This window comes from Rattus norvegicus, chromosome 5, assembly GCF_021556685.1.
Source record: "Rattus norvegicus strain SHRSP/BbbUtx chromosome 5, alternate assembly SHRSP_T2T, whole genome shotgun sequence".
Taxonomy (NCBI): Eukaryota; Metazoa; Chordata; class Mammalia; order Rodentia; family Muridae; genus Rattus; species Rattus norvegicus.
The window spans coordinates 19,813,523-19,839,047 of record NC_141538.1 but is presented as its reverse complement, the minus strand read 5'-3'; the positions used below and the strand labels follow the sequence as shown (position 1 = coordinate 19,839,047).

Sequence of the window (25,525 nt, the reverse complement as noted above, 5' to 3'; positions counted from 1 at the left end):
TGGATCGAATAGGAAGTAGTAGACATGTAACCCTCGCAGACCAATAGTTTTTAGCCTCCGCAGCCGCCAGTGGAGGCTAAGGAGGATGGGGCAAGATATTCTTTGCCCAGACATTGAATTATCTGGATAGTTTTAAAATATAAAGGCTGCCTGGTGTTTCCCATCCACGGTGACTCAGGTGGACCAGAGAAAGGGAACTGACTGGGAGGTTGTTAGAGACATGGTGAAGCTAGGTGAGATGGCCATTGCTGGCATCAGGAAGGGAGCAAGAGTGCCTTTTCAAATTATATGCTATACTCCTCAACCTGTTGAACTGTCTGCAGGATGTACAGTGTGCTCCAGGTTCCCAGCTTATGTGAGCTGTCGCCCGTGCTGGGGTGAGCCTTGGTGATGCAACTGTCTTTGAGTCATTTCTGCTCCTGTAAGCAACCCCTCACCCATATTCCTATAAGTAACCCAGTTAAAACTCCTGGGTCACCAAAGTGAATCACAGACTCCCTCTCTGGGGTGAGAGACATGTGTATTGCATTTCTCCAGGAAAAGTTTTGTCATACAACAGCAGAGAGAGACTATTTTCAGTGTAATTCCCCACTACTAAATTTTAACTGAATTCTTCAGGTTCAGGCGGGCAATTTTAAAATTTTATAAATGACCAAAAGATTTGGCAAAATGTAAATTCATTAATGTATTCAATAACACTTTCCTTGATATCTGGTCATAGGTACAGATTTTTATATTTGAAAAGCTTTCTTCAAAATCATGTTTAAATGGTATGAAGTTTTAGCGTTTCATCAAACAGCATTAAGTCTAAGCCCAAATACTTAAGTCATGCATGGTCCAACACCAAAGTGATGATGGGTACATGCTGGAGACCTAATGAGTCTTTAATTCCTTTCTTGAATCATGGTCTGAATGCTCACTGTGGCAAATTGTTATGAGCATTCTGTGTGTTCAGACTCAGAGGTTTGCAAGGAAATAAGGACAATTAGAAGCCCAATTTTCTTTCATCCAGTGCTCGTATTTTTGATCACAGAGGTACAATCTGAAGCTCAAGAGCTGCCAAGGTTATGTCTCTCTAAATTTTAAAATCACAGACATATTTGCATAGTGTAAATATTACAGGTATGCAGTGTACGTTTTCCGAGTTCCACGGAAAACAAGTGATATAATAGAAAGATTAAGATGTATTGTGACTCCGAGACAGAAGAAAAAACTTAAAAGCATTAGGAGGTCAAAGATGATTGCTGTTCTTACACAGCAACCTGAAAAACCAAATAAACAGCTAACGTTCCATTTCTGAGGAAGTTGAGTGTTCTATGGAAGCAATGGTGATTCATCAAAGTAAAATTGCCGAGACTGAAGGGTCACCCAACCTGAATGGCCTGCCTTCTTCCCTGAGGTCTTTCTTGCGTCTGAGCCTAGAAGTCACATGGAGGAGTGGAGGGAAGACTGGAGCTGGAAACCTCTAAAGTGAGACTGAAAGACCCTCAGACAGAGGAGACTCTCGCTCCAGTCCTGAGGACAATCACCACCCCACGAACACACCGGACTCAGTCTTGATGTAAAAACAAGAGGTTTACTTTGGGATACCAATGCATTGGGGCTCGACACGGTCCTCACACAGGAGGGATGTGAGGAGCCTCGGACAACAGAAATGTACAGCTTAAATCGTCATTTAAGATTACACAGTTTCATTAGCTCAGTTATTCCAGTGCCAAGGATAACTAGGCAGATGTTTCTCGTCCTGGAATTCCTGGGATAAGGCTGTAACCACATCAATGCAGCTATTTCAGTACCAAGGACATCTGACTTGATATATGGTTTCTTATCCTGGGGTTCCCAGGACAAGGACCAAGGATATCTGTCTTGGCAGGTGTTTCTCTTCTGGAGTTCCTAGGACAAGGCTATAGCTATGTCAGCACAGCTGCATTCAGTACCAAGGACATCTCACTTCTATAGTGGTCAGTTAGCTTCCCAGAGATGTTTCCTGTCTTGTAATTGCCCTGCAGTAAATATGTTCTATGCCATCTGTTCTTATGGTCCGGCAGCTTCCTAGAGAGTGGGTGGGAATGTGCTTTCTGTATTTTCTGGTCTATTGTCTAACATCTAGGGGCTAAGCAAGGGCCAGCTTAAAAGATTCTCATTCTTAAGAAATGGCTGCACTAATATCAAATGGGGATCTTTCAAGACTAAGTTTCTTAAAAGGCTCTGGACCCAAACAAAGCCCAAATGAAAGCTCAAGAGACAGGAATGAACAGAAGTAAGCTGTGGTTTGTTAAAGCTGAAAGCCAATTCAGCCCACGAAATCTGTTAGGCCTGGCATCATTGGGCCATTATTTCTATAGTAGATATACCTCTGGGGAGAAGTACTAGGGACAAAAGAACACAACAGTTAGGTTTTTATAACAGTAGATATAGATGCATAGTCTTAATATTAAACTTAGCAGATAATTAAATGCACAGGGGTGATGAAAAGATTAATTCCACCAAGGAACTTTTATTTGCATAAAAGTATCCAATAGATACATTACATTTAACATAGAACAAAATGAATTCTAAAATTAATAAGTTGCTATGTGGTTTTGGAGAATATTAGGAATAAAAGAATACAGGCATAGGAAATCAAATCACAGGTAAATAGACAATCAAATTAAAGCAAGCTTGCACATGTACATACACACAGGACCAAAGAAACACATGACCAAAACAGCGAGAGACATGATGGGAGGGGATGAAAGTCATCTTAAATGTATAGTTTGGATTACAGGAACAGAAGAGAGAAGAAAAAGTAGTACAAATGGAAAATTTGAAGAGATGTTGAAGAAAACAAAATAAAACAAAGCAAAACCCACTATGAGATACTGAGTGAGAAACTTCCAAGGCTGGTGAGAGACATTGATCCACAGACACGAGAAGCACAGTGAAGCCAGAGCAGAGGTGAAAAAAAAAGATACCACTGTGGCAAGCCAAAGGCAAAGAGGGAAAATCTTTGATTTATTCATTTGTTTATTTTTATGTAGTCCATGCTGGCATTGAACTTGGTACTTAGTTGAGGGGACCATGAATTTCTAATCATCCTGCATCCAGCTCTCAATTACTGGGATAACAGGCATTTGCCACCCCATCTGGCTTATGTGGTGCTGGGACCAAATCCAGGGTTTCCTACAGGCTTCAGAAAGGACCCTACCAACTGAGTTATTGTGGTGGTTTGAATTAAGATGTAAGGTAGATCAGTAGAATAGAATTGAAAACCCAGAAATGAACCCACACACCTATGGTCACTTGATCTTTGACAAAGTAGCCAAAACCATCCAGTGAAAAAAAAGATAGCATTTTCAACAAATGGTGCTGGTTCAACTGGAGGTCAGCATGTAGAAGAATGCAGATCGATCCATGGTTATCACCCTGTACAAAGTTCAAGTCCAAGAGGATCAAGGACCTCCGGATAAAACCAGATACACTCAAGCTAATAGAAGAAAAAGTAGGGAAGAGTCTCGAACACATGGGCACTGGGGAAATTTTCCTGAACAGAACACCAATGGCTTATGCTCTAAGATCAAGAATCGACAAATGGGATCTCATAAAATCGCAAAGCTTCCATAAGACAAAGGACACTGTCATTAGGACAAAATGGAAACTAACAGGTTGGGAAAAGATTTTTACCATTCCTACATCCGATAGAGGGCTAATATCCAATATATACAAAGAACTCAAGAAGTTAGACTCCAGAGAATCAAATAAACATATTTAAAAAATGGGGTAGGTACATAACTGAACAAAGAATTCTCAACTGAGGAATATCAAATGGCTGAGAAGCACCTAAAGAAATGTTCAACATCCTTAGTCATCAGGGCAATGCAAATCAAAACAACCCTGATTACCACCTCACACCAGTCATAATGGTTAAGATAAAAAACTCAAGTGACAACAGATGCTGGTGAGGATGTGGAGAAAGAGGAACACTCCTCCATTGTTGGTGGGATTGCAGACTGGTACAACCATTCTGGAAATCAGTCTCATGGTTCTTCAGTAAATTGGACATAGTGCTACCTGAGGACACAGCTATACCACTCCTGGGTAAACACCCAAAAGATGCCCCAACATATAACAAAGACACATGCTCCACTATGTTCATAGCAGCCTTATTTATAATAGCCAGAAGCTGGAAAGAACTCAGATGTCCCTTAACAGAGGAATGGATACAGAAAGTGTGGTACATCTACACAATGGAATACAACTCAGCTATCAAAAACAATGACTTCATGAAATTCATATGAAAATGGAAGGAACTAGAAAATATCATTCTGAGTGAGGTAACCCAATCACAAAAAAAAAAAGAAAAAAAAAAGAAAAAAAAAACCACACACACACACACATGAACGTACTCTCTGATAAGTGAATGTTAGCCCAAAAGCTCAGAGTACCCAAGATACAATCCACAGACCACATGAAGCTCAAGAAGAAGGAAGACCAAAGTGTGGATGCTTCAGTCCTTCTTATAAGGGGGAACTAAAATATTAATAGGAGGAGATATGGAGACAAAGTTTGGATCAGAGACTGAAGGTAAGGGCATCCAGAGACTGTCCCACCCTGGGATCCAGCCCATATACAGTCACCAAACCCAGACAATATTGTCGATTCCAAGAAGTGCATGCTGACAGGAGCCTGATATAGCTGTCTCCTGATAGGCTTTGCCAGAGCGTGACAAATACAGAGGCAAATGATCTCCGCAAACCATTGAACTGAGAACAGGGTCCCCAGTGGAGGAGTTAGAGAAAGGTTTGACAGAGCTGAAAGTGCTTGCAACCCCATAAGAACAACAGTACCAACCAACCAGAGCTCCCAGGGACTAATCCACTACCCAAAGACTACACATGGACAGACACATGGCTCCAGCTGCATATGTAGCAGAGGATGGCCTTGTTGGACACCAATGGGAAGAGAAGCCCTTGGTCCTGCCAAGGCTTAACCTCCCAGTGTAATGGAATGTCAGGGTGGGGTGGTGGGAAGGGGTAGGTGAGAGAACACCCTCATAGAAGAAGAGGGAGGGGAGATGCGATAGAGGGGTTTATGGATGGAAGCTGGGAAAGGGGATAACATTTGAAATGTAAATAAAAAAACATCCAATTTAAAAAAAAAGAATGTGTCACAGAAGCTTGGGAATTAGAACACTTGGCTTCTAGTTGATAGACCTGTTTGTAGAAGTTTAGGGGGTGTACAGCCTTGCTGGAAAAAGCATGTCACTGAGAACAGGCCTTAAGAGCACACAGCTTTGCCCTACATCCAGTTTGCTCTCTGTTTTTGTGCTTGTATTTGAAGAGGCAGCTTTCAGCCTCTTGCTCCTACCACGCTTCCCTACCATGATGCATTCTTATACCCCTGGAGCCATAAGTCAAAATAAACCCTCTCTTCTGTAAGTTGCTTTTGGTTGTGGTATTTTTATCGCAGCAGCAGAAAAGCAACTACTCCAGAAGTTGATATCAGAGAATGGGTTGTTGCGGTGAAGAATGTCACCCAGGTTGTTTTAGGAAGAATATGAAGACTTTGGAACATTGGACTAGAGAAGCAGACATATTCATACAAACATAGACATCCATTTTTTGAAAGACACCTATATTAGGAATATACCAAGACTTCTTACAAATTAATAACAACAATACTAACAGTTGGTATGCAAAAGTGAGGAAGACTTCAAGGAACATTTTTCAATTTACATTACTGAGATGGTCAAAAATTATGAAAAGATGGTTAACATTAGTCATCAGGGGAAGATGAGTGAAGTCACAAAGAGCTGGCACTGCACAGCCATCAACATGACATGGCAAGCAGCACCAAGTACAATGAGGTTGTCAAGCACGATATATGTTGCTAGTAAATTGATTTGGTGTTTGGAACAGTTTGACAGTATCTACTAAGCTAAATATCCTGGGCTTATGTCCTAGCAATTTCGCCCCTGCTCACACAGCCAACAGAGATGGATCTTTGCCAACAGACTTGGTCAAGAAGTTTAATATGGCTGTTAACTCAAAGTAGCCCACACTAGAAATACCTTCAATATCCTTCAGTAGTGGATTGGACCAATATAAAAAGGAGCACTGCCCAGCACTGAAAAATAACTGTTGGGATACATTGTGTGAAGTTGTATCTTTGTATATTCAATTGTTAATTCTGTATCCTTAAAGAGCTAAATGCTGGTGGGATCTGGTATAATTATTTCCACAGCTCGTCACAGGTTTCATACTTTGTAAATATTTATTCCTTCCTCACCTGCCTAAGGAAATGAGAATTGTATCTGATTGGCTTAATAAAGATCTAATGACCAGTAGCAGGCCAGGAAGTGGGAAGTGGCCCTTCTGGGCAGAGAGAGGGACTCTGGGAGAAGAATTGAGAGGCAGCAGTTTTGCCGATGGACTCAGAAGTTGACAGATGGACAGGAGCAGGGCAGAGAGGAGCAGAGAGGGTGACCTGGCCCCATGGCAGAGCATAGGCTAGGATTAGTCAGGAGACTGCTAAGGCCTAAGCTTTAAAATATTCAAAGGACTCTGTGCCATTATTTATATAGCTGGCAAGTCTGTCAAAGTCTCACTGTAAGTAACAGTCCAGATAATGAGTGAATCTCGGGAACAGGGCATAAAATAAAGTCAGGAAGCTGATGCAGAGAATATAAATTTTTCATAGTTGATTATTTGGAATTTCAGAATTCAGCACAACTGACATAAGAGTCTATGGAAGTGATTAGCTGTAGGAATGCAGACTTAGAAAAAGCAAGTCTGCACCTAAAGTGTGGGGAACTGAAAACTATTCTATATTATGACCTTGAGCAGAGGTGATGTATTGCCCACCCCCAGGGGAACCTGTCAATACCTAGAGACATTTTGGATTGCCATGTCTTGGGGAGGTCTTTACAGACACCCACCGGGAGGGGTTGGGAATGATGTTGTGTATCTCATTGAAAAGTCTTACACAGAAAGCAGCTATTCAGCCAAATGCAGGGAGCCCTGAGATTGGGAGCCATGACCTAAGTGGAATTAGAAGATGCTATGCCTATGTTTCAGTTGAGAGACTCTTTCTTCATAAAAAGACTAATGTGCACAGCTTGTGCATCTAAACTTCTCTTGTAAGCACTAGAGATAGATGAAGAAGTCAGGCATAGTGTTATAGGCCCGTAGTCTCAATACTCAGGACACCAAGTCAGGAGGATCACAAACTTTAGATTCTGGGGTTTAAAAATTGGAATAGGATGACTAAAGAAAATATACGTGTATGCTCATATTCTTTTCTGTGTTGGGAATCAAATTCAGGGCTTTGGGCTTGCTAGGTGAATACCCTTACATGCACTTTTAAACAACCGTCTATCTTGTTTCCGTCATCACTAATTATCAACAAAACTTTTACTGAAATTAATAAACCTTCTATTTCATTAAATCTCACTACCACCCCATAATCGGCCGCCAGTCCGATAGGGTCAGAATGGAATATGATTATTTCTACTGTCCTTGAACCTGGCCATACAGCCCTGAAGGAGTTACATGGTGTTTTATATTTGAAGCTGGGGTGTAGTTTAGTTATGATCACAGATGGATATCTGAGGCTTTCTGTGTTCATCCCAAGCCTGAAAGTACATGTAGATTCACCACACACACACACACACACACACACACACACACACACACACACACACCACTGTGCCACCCAGGTGTTATCCTCGCTGTAGCAGTGCAAGACGTGTGATCTAACTCTGAGCTGTTCACTCTGGGGCATTAGGAAAAGGCAAGCCAGATCCCAGGCCTTTGCTTCCTCACTGTTAGACAGAAAAGCACAGGACACCACCCAGCTCTCCTCAGGTCAAATAGCTGTGCGATTGTGCATCAGATGCCTTGGTCTTAAGTACATGCAGTAACATGGACTTGAATGGATTTTATAACTACAAATCAGGATGGTCGGCTGGCTTTAATAACTTGGGAAATAACTGAGATGAAATAACACTGCTGGGACAAGGTAGCATCTTACCCATGTTTCACAGATGATCCCTGGCACAAACAGAATCAAGCCAGCAGACTAGAATCTAGGTAGTCTATTTCACAAATTCCTAATAATGGAATATCACCTTGAACATTCCGTCTGGAGGGCCATCAAAGTTGATTATGAATGGCTTCTGCTAGCACCCACTCAATTGTACTAGGACCCCTGCAGCTATGTCTGAACACTCAAACTCTCAGTTCAAGGTAACAACATTCAGGGAACATCTCAGACAGCGCTGGTAGTCAGTGACTCACACACCTATTGTACTGCATGCTAAACTGTGACTCAGAGTGAATCTATTAGCTGTTGAATGACACTGGGCTTATTTGAATAGAAGCTCGCATTGTGAGTCACCTGGTGGTGCTGTGAAGAACCATCCTTCAGATTTCCCCTTGGACAGTGATTCATATGATAATCGATCGCACTTCGACCTGACTTGACTGACACATGTCATCATTTCAAAATTCATGTCTGTGGAACTGGCTTGGGATTATCCTAGAAAGTTACTCCCTGTTAAATGCCCAATATTTCTAGAAAAAAAAAACCATCCTGAGATGCAAAATCAAGGGTTACACATCCATTCTGCATACATACAAGGGAGAACCATGGTCTTCTTCGTCAAGGGTGCAGCACAATTCCTAGAAATACTTCCCCCAGAAAACACCCTGCTTCTTAAAATAACCCTGTAAGGGAAGACACAACCCTGCACTCCAGCTGTTCCCACCATCTAGTTGCTCAACCGTCCCAGTGAGGGCTGCTCACTTAAGCTGTCTTCCTCAGAGACAGTGAATATGGCTCCACAGAAAGACAGACTTGAATGCTCAAGTAGGGACACACAAGAAGATTTTAAGAACTGGAATTTGACGTCCCTAGCAAAGTTCCTTTATTCAGATAGGCAAGATTTTTCTCTTTAACTTGCCAGTTCACAAGATCTGAAAGAATAAAATTCTCCTGTATGATTTTAAAAAGCTTTCCTAAAAGACTTTCTCATGGGAATAACTTTCAGACAAGTAGGAAAGAGATTTTTAAAACAGCTTGAAACTGTTTTCTAATATAAAACTTCTCAAAGGTATTAATAGAATATGCAACTGAATGCATCCCCCTTCTGGGACCTTAATTCTGAAGCTAGTGTGGTATCAGCTTGTCCTAAGACCTTTGTGGTTGTGTCTTTATAATACCAACTATCATGGCCACAACGCCTTGTCTTTCTTGGTGTTGAAACTAACATACACTGTATAGTTCATCCTTCTATGCACACCTGAGCTTCTCGGTTGTGAAAGGAGTCACAGATCCTCAGTGTAGTTTGTCAGAGCTCTAAGGAAAAAGTCAGAATTCTAATCTTCCTTCAGACCACCAATAGCTGAAATCCTAAACTCTCTGAATGTTTCCTCGCTGATAAAACAAAGAATTTTGAATAAGTAATTAGGTTAATTATAATCATCCTATATTTTTTAGTTTTCTTTAAAATATTTATTATTTTTTAAAATGTTAGCCTATCTCATATAGTAAGTCTCCAAACTTTCTTAAATAAAAGATCAGGAACCTTAATTCAATATTAATATTGGCTTTTTTTAAATAAATACTGTGATTTAATATATAATTCTTTAAATGTGTTTAACAAAGGGAACTCTTTTTCTGTTTGAGACAAGGTATCATGTAGCCTAGGCTAGCTCTGAATTTGCTATGTAAGGGAGAATGGCTTGAGCTTCTGATCCTCTTGTGTGCTGGGATTACCTCCATGGATGCCACAGGGGTTTACACAGTGCTGACTCTGGAACCTGGGTCTGGAACCTCGGGCTTTGTGCTTTTAGGCAAGTGCTCTATCAATTGAGGTATATGTCCAGCCCCCAGAAACCCAACTCTTTAAAACATTTATTTATTACTACTGGGTGCTTGTTTGTTTGTTTTTATGTATCCCCAAATATTGGAGGTGTGCTGAAGACATGGTTCATGCTGAGGTCAGAGGAGAATTTTGTGCAGCCAGTTCTCTCCTTCCACCTTTACGTGTGTTTTGGGGTGCCTGGGCTTAAATCTAGTTACTCAGGCTTGCATACTAAGGGCCTTTACCTGCTGTAACATCTTACCAAACCCAACTCGTTTAAAGAGAAAAACTCTTTAAATTATGTTAGATGCTTGTAGGCAAATATTTCTTAATTATCCACAATGGAACGGTCCAGTGATAGAGAAATGAACTATTTTTTAAATTTAGGTATTGAGAGAAAACATTTACTGCTTCATGGTTTTGACAACGAAACCCTCTTTAGTGTGTAAACATACTGTTTACAGCATCTGAAAATAGGTCCCATGCTCCCGGGCTTTATATTCTTTTATTTATTTATTTATTTTTGAGGAAGATTGGCAATATGTAGCACTTGGCCTTAAGGTCTATATTTTCTTCTCCAGCCTCGGAAGAGCTGGGGCTAGTGTTGCACGCGTACTTACACGCTCATGTCTTTAGGTTTTGAACTCCACTTGGCCAGTGTTGTATCAATATAGCAGTATGAATAGCTTTTCAAAGAAATATTTCTTTTATTTTATGTCTATGCATGAGTGCCTGCATGTATGTGGGTACACCACAAGTGCCAAGTGCCTGCTGAGGCAAGAGGATACTGGATCCCCTAGAACTAACGCGATAGGTTGTTGAGAGTGGGCTGGGAGCTCAACTCATGTCTTCTATAAGAAGAGCTATACTTTCTTTTAACCCATGAGCCATCTGTCTCTCCAGCGCTTTGACTAGTTTTTGCAGAGCACAAACTCAGAAATTGTGCTATGTTAACCTGTAGCGGCAACTGGCCACCAAGGCTATCCAGCCAGCTATCTGGCTGTGAAGTCTTGGAAACCCACAAGAGGGTGGCCTTCACCACAGCCTCAGGAAGGGAGAGGGATTTTCTTTCCAGCCCTCTCCCACAGGCCCGAAACTCTCCTGCACCACCACTTTGTTCACGCTGTGGCGCTGTTCTCCACCTGGGGGCGCAGAAGCAGCAAGTGGCTCCTGCCAGAACCCCCTTCCCCGCCTTAACCCGGCCCCAAACCCGTTTTCATCCCACGTCTACCAGCGGCTGTGTGTGTGTGTGTGTGTGTGTGTGTGTGTGTGTGTGTGTGTGTGTGTGTGTGTGTGTGTTCTTGCCCAGGTTATCCTTGCTGTTTATGGAATCCAGGAAGATCCTGACCCATCCAAGCCTCAGAGAGCCACCTCTCCCAGCGCCCCACCTCCAGATCCGCGCGCAAAGGGTAGGTCGTAGCGCCCGCACACCCCTCCGTGAACGCCCACCTCCGGTCGCCCACTCCCTATGTGTGGAAATCCTGCAGCTCATTGAAACACCTCCCCAAACACCCACCCCACCCCCGCGCCATGCCTCTTCCCGGGCCTTACTCACTCCCCTGAAACAGTAGGCGGGGATAGCCACAAACACCAGATCTCCGAAAAAGCCCGCCCTTGTCCCAGGGAGTTGTCTCCCTTAAGGCCCCTTGTCAGTCCAATTTCCCCAAGTCTGAAGGCACCAGTGTACAAAGACCCGACTCCCCATCGTTCACCTCCGCGCAGCCTCTCTGCCTCCTACCCAACCTTCAATAGCTGCAGCCTGGGCACCCCCGCTGGTTCCAACGTCCCGAAACCCTCTGAGTGTGGGAATTAGCTCTCCAGCTCGGTAAGGACAATCCCCAGCGCCTGTCCCTTAAGCCACTGTCCTGTCTACTCAGTTGTCCGGTGCCTGCTGCCCTCAGCGCTTGGGGTGCGGTCTGAGCGCCTACTTCCAGCTCAGCTCCACCAGCCGGCCGGTGATGCGCTTCTCTGAAAGGGAGGTAGTGCGTTCCGGGAGTGTCACCTCCTTCCCACCCGCGCTCAAACTGCCCGCCTCGGGTCCTCAGCCCAGGGCGCATCCTTCCCCCAACTCAAAGAGAGCTGGGGCGCTTCCACTCGCTCGGGCTTTCCCAAGTGGTTGGCATGGCTGATCTGCACTTTAGATCTCAATGACATTTTTCGTCCCCCACGGTCTCGGACTCGGGACCACCTGCTGGGTGGGTCTAATAATAACTGATCACGATGGTTCGGAGCCCTCCTTCAGACAATGATATGCCTCGAACCCACAATCCACTCGTCACAAATGACTAACCCAGAGGGCGATGGCCAGCCAGGGATTGCAACACTGGACAAGAAGGGATTGGCGTCCCAGGTCCTCGAGCTCCTTCTACAGCCCGGTCCAGGGTCAGAGAGGAAGAGAGGGTGGACGCCAGGTACTTACCAGGTTAGGGTCCTCTGGACTAGCCGAAGGGGAAGCTCCGGCCCTCGGGCCTCCGTTGGCCGTGCGCATGCGTCTAGAGTGTGCCTTAGTTTTCTTACACTTTAAGCGCGGTTCCTACTCCGCCCGCGCTGGCTCTCTGCCTCCCGCCCTTTCCTACGTTTCTGGGTCTAAGCTCCGGAGCTCTTCTCTCTTCCTCCTCCTTTCCCTCCTGTGACTCCTCTCCGCCCCCGCGCCCGCTTTCCTAGGGCAGGGCAATTCCCCGGCTCGCCTCCTTCTGGCGGCGGCGCGCAGCACTCGGAGGCTAGGGGTACTCCCTAGTCCTAATGCGGGCCAGCGGAGCCCCGATTTTGGCTCCTCTCTTCTAATCGCAGCGAAATAGGGGGTGCGGCGGGAGCGAGCTTTGATGCAAGGCTCTCTCTCTCTTTATTCCCTGGCTTTAGCTTGCGGGGGTGTATGGGGGAGTTTCCAGAGCGCATGAATGAATGCTAGGACCTTGTGAATGAAGCGATGCTAGGGGGCCAGCGTGGGGGTAAGGGAGGGGTCGCGAGAGGAGCTGGTGCTTTGTACCCCGGGTCGCGCCTGCTAACTGCCCGCCCCTGCAGGGCAATCCCCACTGTCCCTTTTGACTCTAGCGCCACTAACCTCCGTCCCCAACACTCTCGGTGCAGCTTCCCTATAGATCTGTTCTCCTACTCTAGGCAGTGGTCCTACTCAGTCCGGGCCAGCCAGAGTCGGATGGCGACTGGGGATGGCAGGATGGAGTGTAGGAAAACCTAATCCTAGACTTCGGTTGACCAACCGCAGTCCTTCGACAGTCTCCTCTCCCTTTCACTGGAGACTCAGAGGTGGGAGGGGAAGCCCCGCGCAGCAGCAGAACCTGGCGCCTATCTCTGAGGACGCGAGGTGTCCGGATCACCGCGGCTAGTGGAGTCACCCTTGGAGTAGGTCCCCCGGGCACTGGGCTTGAACTTGGAGGGCTAAACTCAAGCAGCAAAGTGACCTGACACAAAAATAACATCATGCCATTTCTTCCCTCTTCCTGGGAAAGGGCAGAGGAATAGGGTCGCGAATGCTGCTGTGAGCGGTGACAACGCGCAGGGATGCTTGGGGAGGCTCGAGGGGGAGCTGCAACTACAGTTGGAAAAGATCCTCGGAGGCGCCAGAGGACTTCCTCCTGCTTCCTAGGATGGCAGAAACAGAATAAATCGCTTGGGAGAGAATAGCTTCTAGTGCCTCCGCGGAGGTGGGAGTGTCCGGGAGCCGCAGGTGCCCTTTCCTCCAGTGTGCCCAGCCCTTTCAGAATCCGGGTGCCAGAACGGGGTGGGCTGGGTCAGTCAGGATTAGAGCGAGTGGGAAAGGCTGGGGCCTCCGGAAGCCGAGGGTGGGTTTGGTGGAGTCCCCAGTACTTACAGATTCCGGCGAACTCTTCCCAGTACAGGCGTCCTCTTCTCTGAGCTCCCGGCTCGGACTTGACAGCTTCAGACGACGACCCCTCGGAGGTCGTCCTGGCAGTGCCATTGAGGCCACAAGTAGAAACAGGAGGCGGCGGGGCACTGGAGAGAGCCAGGCCGTAGGCCAGGAGCTTGGCTGAGAAGGAAAGTCCCAGGGTCGCAGGCGAGCCGCGGGAGGGGGTCGCCGCAGAAGACACAAGAACAATCTCCTGTGGCTGGAGAGCAGGCTAGAAAGGTGGCGAAGTAGAGTGGGCGCGTTGGGCGAGTCTGGGAGCTGTGCAGGGCGGTCGGCGGGAAGGGTGTGTAGGAAAAAAAGAAACAAAACCAGCACATCATTACGATCTTGTCCAGTCACCTATTTCCGACTTTGCCGAAGCATTTTGAGAATTTACTTTGGGGGTACAAGAGAAGGTCGGTGGAAGAGAAAAGAAAAAGCACTAGGTTAGTTTCTTCCCACCTTTAAAACTACATTGCTCAACGCTGTGGTCTCTGAACCAGAGCTGTTGCCATTAGTCAGTACCCAGCCGCTCCATAGGAATGCAAAATTTGTGTCCCTTTCCCACTTTCTGTTTAGTTCATCAGAACCTGCACACTTACACCCCCATGTAATCTGTGTGCACATTAAACATAGTAGGCGTCATCGTCTATTCATTTTTGCAAAATTTCCTCTTACCTTCCCTCATCAGAATCCTCCTCCTCCCTCCGTCCTTCTCCAGTAGACCACTATCTACCTGAAGTCAAAATAGACTTGGTTACCAAACTGGGGTAGCTGTTAAGTAAGACTTGGATGGTTCTCAGGAACAATGCCAGACCTACCTTACACTGGGAGGCGGGGGGAGGGGGAGGGGGAGGAAGTGGCCAATTTGGTTTTAGCATTCAGCGGAGTGGAGAAACAGTTTCCTTAAGCATTCTTACTGCAGGCCTCTTTTTTGAACTCCATGTGTACATCTTATTTTCAGAGTTCTTCTGCTTCCTGAAATGTATTCCTTTTAAGGAAACTTAAGCATAAAAAAGGATGAGAGTGAACATGCCTTTTCTTTTTCTTGGAAAGTTAAAAAGCTATCATTCTTGGGCCTGTTTAGTGTAGTAGTCAGGAGCACAGGGTCCTAGAAATAGCCTTTTCACTAACAACCCCCAACTGTGGGGATGACACTTTAATGTCCAAGTTTATTCTACTTTTGTTAAAATTAAAGAAGGAAGTTAGTCTTTAAAGAGAGTGGGAGTGATGGATGGCGCATGCTTTTAATGACAGCACTTGGGCAGGCAGAGCTCTGAGAGTTCAAGGTCATCCTGGTTTACATAGGAAGTCCCAGGACAGGCAGGACTATGTAGAAAGCACAGATAGACCTTATTTGCGCGCGCGCGCGCGCACACACACACACACACACACACACACACACACACAGACACACACACACACCCTACAAAACCTACTACTCAAAACAACGTTTAACTTAGTGGGAGAATTAAGATGCAATGCGAGGTTGGGAATGAAGCTCGTTTGAGAGAGTGCTTGCTTCCCTTGCATGAAGCTCTAGGTTCTGCACAGCAAACTGTCCATGTGATAGCAATCTCACACTGGAGGTGGTGCCCAAAGGACAGGAAGCCCAGCACTGGGTGGTGGAGGAAAAGCCATCTTTGACTTAATGAATTTGAGGTCAGCATAAGCTACATAGGAATCTGAGAACCTGCCTCAAGCAAGATGAGGAGGAGGAGGAGGAGGGGAGGAGGAGGAGGAGGAGGAGGAGGAGGAGGAGGAGGAGGAGGAGGAGGACAAGGAGGAGGAGGACAAGGAGGAGGAGGACAAGGATGAGGAGGAGGTAGAGTTGCCAAAAGAAATTTCTTCAAATACATTCTTTACTGTTTTTAAAAATTTGTTGTTTGTTTTGTTGTTGCTGCTGTTGAGACAATGCCTTGCTGAGTACCTCAGGCTAGTCTTAAGATTTCCATTCTCTGGCCTTGGCTCACTGTTTCCAGGTATGTGCCAGCCTGCGCCTTAGTGAAGGCCATGGCTTCCATCTTTAAGCCTGTCTTAGCTTCTTGGGCACTTACATTTAGTGTAGTTACAAACTGGAACCTAACACTGCCAATACAAACACCTCCCTCAAACAAAACACAAAAACATTTCAATCTGTCTGTGAATAAAAGAGTAGTGCTTGCCAAGAAAAATGAAGGGGGAGGCGGGAAGCCAGGAATAAAAGTGACAGTGTGTCCGGGCTTGGGCTCCGGAGGGGAGAGCACCAGGGAGAGCTGGGCTCGGGTCCCAAAGGGGCGAGGCGCGGGCACTCTCCAGGGTCCTGACGGCAGGAGCGACCGCGGGCTCTCCTGGGCCTGGCTAGGTTCCCGGACTTGGTAGTCACTCGGCCTGCCTGTTTTCTTTAGGCGGTGAAAACCTTGTGGGAAGGGATTGTCGCGGAGTGGAGATGGGGGAAGGGAAACCTAGCAACCCATTCTCATTCATGAGGCCTTTTCTGGGAAGCTGCCGAGCCCTGGCTGATTTTGTCACTGTCGTTTGTATGCGCGGGAGAGATCTGGGTTTGCATTTCCGCGTACATACTGTGTTGTTTTCCTTCAATACTGTTTCTTGGGCAATAGGGCCATTTAGAATTTTCATTCTCCAGGTTCACAGGCCCTCGCACCTGCCTTTGCCACGGTGCTCTTAGTTTAGCAGATGAAGCTGTGAATGCTAGAGGTTTCTGGAGATGTGCCAACAGCTCACTTGTGGCGGGCAAGGGAGCCGTTTGGAAAACTCAGATCGGCTACCATCTCACCTACAGACCGAGAGTCGCTTTGCCCTGGGAGGGGGCAGTGGTAGTCCTCCAGCCGTGTGTGTGTGTGTGTGTGTGTGTGTGTGTGTGTGTGTGTGTGTGTGTGTGTGTGTGTTCGCGCGTGTGCCTGTGTGTTGGGGGTGGAGTGTTCAACTCATGCCAACACACTTGGCTGCACCGAAGAGCCGGACCTGGGCGGGTTCTTATGGGTTCAACTACCCGGACCACCGGTCTGGGCCACACCTGCTCCTGGCTTTTGAGCCCCACCCAGGTGCAGAGTAGCCACTTGGCAGCGGCGGTCCCAGAACCCGCCGCCAACCTGTGCAGGACGCCAGTCACTGGGTGAAGCTACTGAGTTAAAACAGGACTGGCTCCTTTCCAGAGACCTACACCCGGACTGTGCCCAGCCTCAGCCATTGCTACTCGCCCACACACAGGGAAATTAGAATGCAGTGAAAATGCTGACAGCGCCCTGCACACTTCCGAGACTCAAGAATTTGGACTGCATCCAAGGAGCCTGAAGAAGCTTAGGGAATTTTGTAGATCCCCGCCTTTGGTATCATCAGCTCCTGCCGTGTGAAAACTCGACCTTCCTTTTTCCTCCCCCCATTCCCAGTCTTCCCAGTCTTTCTCAAGCCCCTTCTTTGGGTATGCTTCATTAGGCATTTAGTTCCGGTCCTCTGCTTCAACACAGAGAGTCTTTTGAGGGAGCTGTGAAGTGTTCAGGAAGAAAAAAAAAACCTAGCAGATTCCAGAAACAAAGTTTATACTCATTTGCTCATGTGGAGACACGCACCATTTAGGCTCCTGAGACAGTTCTTGGCCCTGGAAGCCTGGGTGGGACCCCAGGCATAAGTCTGGTGGATGTGGTATAGTAATGATCTAGACCGCCCCAATAACAAGGACAAAGGAAGCCATGGAGTATTGATGCAGCCACAAAATTTGATCTAAGAAAAGTTATAACAGAAAATACCATCAGTTGTCTGGTCCCAGCCCCCAACTTTCAACTCCTCTGTACTGCAGAGGCCCTGTCTTTCCCAGTCTGCCATCTGAGGTGTTAGTAACATTAGTCAAAAAGTGAATTCATCATGCAATCCCCACTCCTGGAAGTCTTTAGATCAGCACTATGCTGATTGAATGTCGACCTCCCTAATTAATCACATTGTCCGTTGAAGACAATCAAAATGACTTTCTGCACAGTAGAAAAGACACACTCAAATCAAAGTAAACAACACAGCCTTGCTTCCCAGGCAAACTGAGATTCTTCATTTGCATTTAAACAGTAGCACTACGCAGAGTGCCAAGTGCCAATTAAACCACCCCTTTCCCAAACAGGCTGAGCACCTGTAGAGCTGAGACAGATTAGTTTTAATTTTATGAACTGATCTGTTTTCTCTGAAACCTTATGTTTTAAAATACTATTTTGTTGTGGCTTAGCCATATTGCATTTTTAAATGTTTTGCTATTGAAAACATCAACATCATTCTTTTTCTAGGACCCGAGGATCCAGTAGACAGCAAACGAGAAGTAGAAAGGCAGATTTTGCCTGCAGTGATCTAAATTGAGCAAATGAGGAGGTGATATCTGAAGTAGAACATGGCTAATAGAACCACAGAGTATTATTAATTCGAGTACCACCCACCTATTAATAACATGCATTTACTAAAAGCATTTTCATTCTGGAAGCACAATGATTTGAAATAATATTTTTACAGCTCACACTTAGTTCTGACTAATTATGTAATGACTTTTAGCATGTACTATGCCTGAGACCTGTGTGGAGAAGTTGTAGAGACACTGTACAATGGAAGTAATGATGATGAGGAAGGAGGAGCCAAGCACAGAGTAGAGTGGGACAGAAGTCAGCTACTCAGGAGCCACTTAAGTCAGAACAAACGACACTCAAAGCTCCTCCTTCCTGGTTCTGTCAGAGGTGGCAGGACTCATCTGTCATCAAGTAAAGGGCTCAGGAGTGAAAGTGGGCCTTTGCTTGAGTATTTGTCATATCTACTGTGATTTGATCATGTTCATTCTGCTATTTCTACATTGGCTGACTTACAAAACTGAGTTCTCTCTAAGTTACTTACTCTACCCTGTCATGTGATGCCCTGCAGTCATAATGCATCTGGGAGGTTCTTATTAGATGCAGTGCAAATGCTGGGACTTTGCCTCTGGACTTTTCAGTTGCCAACAAATGTCTATTCTTTATTTTGTAATGGAAATCAGAAGAGGAAGACAAGATCCAAAAGTAAACTTCTGATCTCCACCCTCTTCTCCTTCTCAGTCTTTATCAGATCAGTAATCGTCAACCTGGTTATTATTTTTTGAAGCAAAGTTGAAATTTATTTAAAGAAGCATTTTTAACAGACTTTAAAACAGTTGTTACTAGAATCAGAGGCTTTACTTAGGAAAGAGTAAGGCAGACCCAAGAGCATTGGTGTGGGTTTCTCAAGGAAGAATCTCCACAACTTGATTATTTTGTTCAACGTTCAGTTCCTCCCTCTACATCCTGGATGCTGGAAACTGAACACAAGGCGTGTTAATGCTATACAAGCACCCTACCATTGAGCCTTACCCTATCCCCTGGCTGTTGCTTATTAAAACTCACTGTCTAATAACTCCTCGTTTTCACAGATCACTAGCTGTTTTAACAGCTGACTTGACCCTTTCCAATCTACATCTGAAAACTTGAACTGGACACCTCAGGGTATGGCCTTGTTTGGAAGCAGAGTTGTTTCAAATGTTATTAGTCAAGGTGAGGTCATGCCAGAGAAAGATGGCCTTTCTGCTGAGTGCTTTCTTTATGGGGGAATGTGGACCTACCTTTGCGCATGGGAAGAATGTTGTATAGGCATGAAGATAGAGGTCAGGATGTTGTGTCTGTAACCCAAGCAAAGTCAGAGATTCTTAGCAAATACTAGAGCTCAGAAGAAGCGGCCTAGGACAATAGGAATTTGGCCTCCAGATTGCAACACAAAAACCCTGACTGAGTTTGTGGCCTGTTTGTCCTGTCCTGCAGATTTCAGAGTCAAGGCAGCACAGTCAGTTCTTGAATTTTTCAAGCTGTTGTCATGTTTCCCAGACTTTAGTTTTGTCAGTGTTCTTAACTTTCTAAAGTTAAAATAAAACTTTTTTATTTTACAATAAACACACACACACACACACACACACACACACACACACACACACACACACACCCCTCACATATATCCACATATAAATATTTAACTACTGTAAAAGAAATTAGTAAGAACCTTGTTTTATGTTTATTGCTCTCTTAAAAGTTCTGAAAACAATGCTTGGCCCTTGACAAAGGGACCAATAAAGAGTTAACGATCAAATTAGCTACAAATAAATAAAAATTATTCAGCCAGAGAGGGCACAAGATTGTTACATATGCTACCATATAGATGAATCTTGAACATCTTATGCTAACTGAGAGAAATATAGGAAGACAAATATTGCAAGAATCCATTTGTATGAGCTACCAAGAACAGACAGAGACAGAAAGTAGAATAGAGGGTCCTAGGGACTGGAGAGGGGAGAATGAAGCTAGTGTTGGATGGTCATAGATTTTCTGCCTGGAAAGAAAAAAGATCTAGAAGTAGATAGTGGTAATGTGTACGAAACATGATAAATGAACCTAATGCCACTAGTCACACAGCTAAATGGCTAATACTGTGAGTTGTGTGTTGTTTCTATTTCATTGCAATGAACAAAATCACCTCTAAACTGCAAGGGGATGGAGATAAACTCAATGGCAGAGCACTTGCTAGGATGTGCCAAGCCCCAAATACATTCCTAGACTTGAAAATACAAAGAAGCAAGGGAATGAACACACTCTTGCAGGCATCTCCCGACCCCTGAGGACAAAGGGACGGTACAACAAGATGGCTGCTCCTTCTCTTAGAGTTTTCACTCGGATTCTCTCGCTTTTGTGTATGCTGTCATCATTCAGAGTGTTTGTAAGGTACACACTGCCTAGCATATGTCCTCTCCTAGTATTTACTGAAAGGTAAATTTTAGCACCAAGAAGTAGAAACATATCTGGGACAGAAGCAGGGACTGGGTAAGAAGGGTTGAAGGGCATTTCATGTTACTACAGTTTTCTACATTTATTTTTATTTTTTCTTTCTTTTTTTTTTAGCTTGAAGATCTTACTTTATTTTATTTTTTTTTAACTTGAGTATTTCTTATTTACATTTTGAGTGTTATTCCCTTTCCCGGTTTATGGGCCAACATCCCCCTAATCCCTCCCCCTCCCCTTCTTTGTGGGTGTTCCCATCCCCATCCCCACCCCATTACTGCCCTCCCCCCAACAATCACGTTCAGTCTTAGCAGGACCCAGGGCTTCCCCTTACACTGATGATCTTACTAGGATATTCATTGCTACCTATGAGGTCAGAGTCCAGGGTCAGTCCATGTATAGTCTTTAGGTAGTGGCTTAGTCCCTGGAAGCTCTGGTTGCTTGGCATTGTTGTTCATTTGGGGTCACGAGCCCCATCAAGCTCTTCCAGTTCTTTCTCTGATTCCTTCAACGGGGGTCCTATTCTCAGTTCAGTGGTTTGCTGCTGGCATTCCCCTCTGTATTTGTTGTATTCTTGCTGTGTCTCTCAGGAGAGATCTACATCCGGCTCCTGTCTGCCTGCACTTCTTTGCTTCATCCATCTTGTCTAATTGGGTGGCTGTATATGTACGGGCCACATGTGGGGCAGGCTCTGAATGGGTGTTCCTTCTGTGTCTGTTTTAATCTTTGCCTCTCTATTCCCTGCCAAGGGTATTCTTGTTCTCCTTTTAAAGACGGAGAGAAGCATTCACATTTTGATCATCCGTCTTGAGTTTCATGTGTTCTAGGCATCTAGGGTAATTCAAGCATTTGGGCTAATAGCCACTTATCAATGAGTGCATACCATGTGTGTTTCTCTGTGATTGGGTTACCTCACTCAGGATGATATTTTCCAGTTCCAACCATTTGCCTACGAATTTCATAAAGGCGTTGTTTTTGATAGCTGAGTAATATTCCATTGTGTAGATATACCACATTTTCTGTATCCATTCCTCTGTTGAAGGGCATCTGGGTTCTTTCCAGCTTCTGGCTATTATAAATAAGGCTGCGATGAACATAGTGGAGCATGTGTCTTTTTTATATGTTGGGACATCTTTTGGGTATATGCCCAAGAGAGGTATAGCTGGATCCTCAGGCAGTTCAATGTCCAATTTTCTGAGGAACCTCCAGACTGATTTCCAGAATGGTTGTACCAGTCTGCAATCCCACCAACAATGGAGGAGTGTTCCTCTTTCTCCATATCCTCGCCAGCATCTGCTGTCACCTGAGTTTTTGATCTTAGCCATTCTCACTGGTGTGAGGTGAAATCTCAGGGTTGTTTTGATTTGCATTTCCCTTATGACTAAAGATGTTGAACATTTCTTTAGGTGTTTCTCAGCCATTCGGCATTCCTCAGCTGTGAATTCTTTGTTTAGCTCTGAACCCCATTTTTTAATAGGGTTATTTGTCTCCCTGCGGTCTAACTTCTTGAGTTTTTTGTATATTTTGGATATAAGGCCTCTATCTGTTGTAGGATTGGTAAAGATCTTTTCCCAATCTGTTGGTTGCCATTTTGTCCTAATCACAGTGTCCTTTGCCTTACAGAAGCTTTGCAGTTTTATGAGATCCCATTTGTCGATTCTTGATCTTAGAGCATAAGCCATTGGTGTTTTGTTCAGGAAATTTTTCCAGTGCCCATGTGTTCGAGATCCTGCCCTAGTTTTTCTTCTATTAGTTTGAGTGTATGTGGTTTGATGTGGAGGTCCCTGATCCACTTGGACTTAAGCTTTGTACAGGGTGATAAGCATGGATCGATCTGCATTCTTCTACATGTTGACCTCCATTTGAACCAGCACCATTTGCTGAAAATGCTGTCTTTTTTCCATTGGATGGTTTTGGCTCCTTTGTCAAAAATCAAGTGCCCATAGGTGTGTGGGTTCATTTCTGGGTCTTCAATTCTGTTCCATTGGTCTATCTGTCTGTCTCTGTACCAATACCATGCAGTTTTTATCACTATTGCTCTGTAATACTGCTTGAGTTCAGGGATAGTGATTCCCCCTGAAGTCCTTTTATTGTTGAGGATAGTTTTAGCTATCCTGGGTTTTTTATTATTCCAGATGAATTTGAAAATTGTTCTGTCTAACTCTTTGAAGAAATGGATTGGTATTTTGATGGGGATTGCATTGAATCTGTAGATCACTTTTGGTAAAATGGCCATTTTTACTATATTAATCCTGCCAATCTATGAGCATGGGAGATCTTTCCATCTTCTGAGGTCTTCTTCAATTTCTTTCTTCAGAGTCTTGAAGTTCTTATTGTACAGATCTTTTACTTGCTTGGTTAAAGTCACACCGAGGTACTTTATATTATTTGGGTCTATTATGAAGGGTGTCGTTTCCCTAATTTCTTTCTCGGCTTGTTTCTCTTTTGTGTAAAGGAAGGTTACTGATTTATTTGAGTTAATTTTATACCCAGCCACTTTGCTGAAGTTGTCTATCAGCTTTCGTAGTTCTCTGGTGGAACTTTTGGGATCACTTAAATATACTATCATATCATCTGCAAATAGTGATATTTTGACTTCTTCTTTTCCGATCTGTATCCCCTTGACCTCCTTTTGTTGTCTGATTGCTCTGGCTAGAACTTCAAGAAGTATATTGAATAAGTAGGGAGAGAGTGGGCAGCCTTGTCTAGTCCCTGATTTTAGTGGGATTGCTTCAAGGTTCTCTCCATTTAGTTTAATGTTAGCAACTGGTTTGCTGTATATGGCTTTTACTATGTTTAGGTATGGGCCTTGAATTCCAATTCTTTCCAGGATTTTTATCATGAAGGGGTGTTGAATTTTGTCAAATGCTTTCTCAGCATCTAATGAAATGATCATGTGGTTCTGTTCTTTCAGTTTGTTTATATAATGGATCATGTTGATGGTTTTCCGTATATTAAACCATCCCTGCATGCCTGGGATGAAGCCTACTTGATCATGGTGGATGATTGTTTTGATGTGCTCTTGGATTCAGTTTGCCAAAATTTTATTGAGTATTTTTGCATCGATATTCATAAGGGCAATTGGTCTGAAGTTCTCTTTCTTTGTTGGATCTTTCTGTGGTTTAGGTATAAGAGTAATTGTGGCTTCATAGAAGGAATTCGGTAGTGCTCCATCTGTTTCAATTTTGTGGAATAGTTTGGATAATATTGGTATGAGGTCTTCTATGAAGGTCTGATAGAATTCTGCACTAAACCCGTCTGGACCTGGGCTCTTTTTGGTTGGGAGACCTTTAATGACTGCTTCTATTTCCTTAGGAGTTATGGAGTTGTTTAACTGGTTTATCTGTTCCTGATTTAACTTCGGTTCCTGGTATCTGTCTAGGAAATTGTCCATTTCCTGCAGATTTTAAAGTTTTGTTGAATATAGGATTTTATAGTAAGATCTGATGATTTTTTGAATTTCCTCTGAATCTGTAGTTATGTCTCCCTTCTCCTTTCTGATTTTGTTAATTTGGACACACTCTCTGTGTCCTTTCGTTAGTCTGGCTAAGGGTTTATCTATCTTGTTGATTTTCTCAAAGAACCAACTTTTGGTTCTGTTGGTTCTTTCTATGGTCCTTTTTGTTCCTACTTGGTTGATTTCAGCTCTGAGTTTGATTATTTCCTGCCTTCTACTCCTCCTGGGTGTATTTGCTTCTTTTTGTTCTAGAGCTTTTAGGTGTGCTGTCAAGCTGCTGACATATGCTCTTTCCTGTTTCTTTCTGCAGGCACTCAGAGCTATGAGTTTTCCTCTTAGCACAGCTTTCATTGTGACCCATAAGTTTGGGTATGTTATACCTTCATTTTCATTAAATTCTAAAAAGTCTTTAATTTCTTTCTTTATTTCTTCCTTGAACAGGTTATAGTTGAGTAGAGCATTGTTCAACTTCCACATATATGTGGGCGTTCTTCCCTTATTGTTATTGAAGACCAGCTTTAGGCCGTGGTGGTCTGATAGCACACATGGGATTATTTCTATCTTTCTGTACCTTTTGAGGTCTGTTTTTTGACCAGTTATATGGTCAATTTTGGAGAAAGTACCATGAGGAGCTGAGAAGAAGGTATATCCTTTTGTTTTAGGATAGAATGTTCTATAAATATCTGTTAAGTCCATTTGGCTCATGACTTCTCTTAGTCTGTCTACGTCTCTGTTTAATTTCTGTTTCCATGATCTGTCCATTAATGAGAGTGGGGTGTTGAAATCTCCTACTATTATTGTGTGAGGTGCAATGTGTGTTTTGAGCTTCAGTAAGGTTTCTTTTACGTATGTAGGTGCCCTTGTATTTGGGGCATAGATATTTAGGATTGAGAGTTCATCTTGGTGGATTTTTCCTTTGATGAATATGAAGTGTCCTTCCTTATCTTTTTTGATGACTTTTAGTTGAAAATTGATTTTATTTGATATTAGAATGGCTACTCCAGCTTGCTTCTTCAGACCATTTGCTTGGAATGTTGTTTTCCAGCCTTTCACTCTGAGGTAGTGTCTGTCTTTGTCTCTGAGGTGTGTTTCCTGTAGGCAGCAGAATGCAGGGTCCTCATTGCTTATCCAGTTTGTTAATCTATGTCTTTTTATTGGGGAGTTGAGGCCATTGATGTTGAGAGATATTAAGGAATAGTGATTATTGCTTTCTGTTATATTCATATTTGGATATGAGGTTATGTTTGTGTGCTTTTCTTCTCTTTGTTTTGTTGCCAAGACGATTAGTTTCTTGCTTCTTCTATGGTGTAGCTTGCCTTCTTATGTTGGGCTTTACCATTTATTATCCTTTGTAGTGCTGGATTTGTAGAAAGATATTGTGTAAATTTGGTTTTGTCATGGAATGTCTTGGTTTCTCCAACTATGTTAATTGAGAGTTTTGCAGGATACAGTAACCTGGGCTGGCATTTGTGTTCTCTTAGGGTCTGTGTGACATCTGTCCAGGATCTTCTGGCCTTCATAGTCTCTGGCGAAAAGTCTCGTGTGATTCTGATAGGTCT

At 44.1% G+C, this 25,525-nt stretch overlaps 1 protein-coding gene and 1 long non-coding RNA gene across 5 annotated transcripts in view; one reads left to right on the top strand and one right to left on the bottom strand.

Annotated features, from left to right (window-relative positions):
* Rgs20 (regulator of G-protein signaling 20) overlaps window positions 1-25,525 on the bottom strand; it is a gene marked incomplete at its 3' end in the record, with an annotated part of 597,802 nt that overhangs the window by 526,337 nt on the left and 45,940 nt on the right. The window contains 1 exon segment of one of the 2 annotated variants that reach the window (NM_001402015.2): window positions 13,674-13,988. In NM_001402015.2, coding sequence (NP_001388944.1) covers window positions 13,674-13,988 — 315 coding nt within the window. 2 annotated transcript variants of the gene reach the window in all.
* LOC148005648 (uncharacterized) overlaps window positions 10,997-25,525 on the top strand; it is a 29,691-nt gene continuing 15,162 nt past the window's right edge. Inside the window, exon 1 of one of the 3 annotated variants that reach the window (XR_015620624.1) lies at window positions 10,997-11,253. This is a non-coding gene — a long non-coding RNA (uncharacterized LOC148005648). Of the gene's footprint in view, window positions 11,254-11,457; window positions 11,670-11,910; window positions 12,256-25,525 lie in introns of those variants that run through there. The other 2 variants (XR_015620625.1, XR_015620626.1) reach the window with 2 other exon arrangements.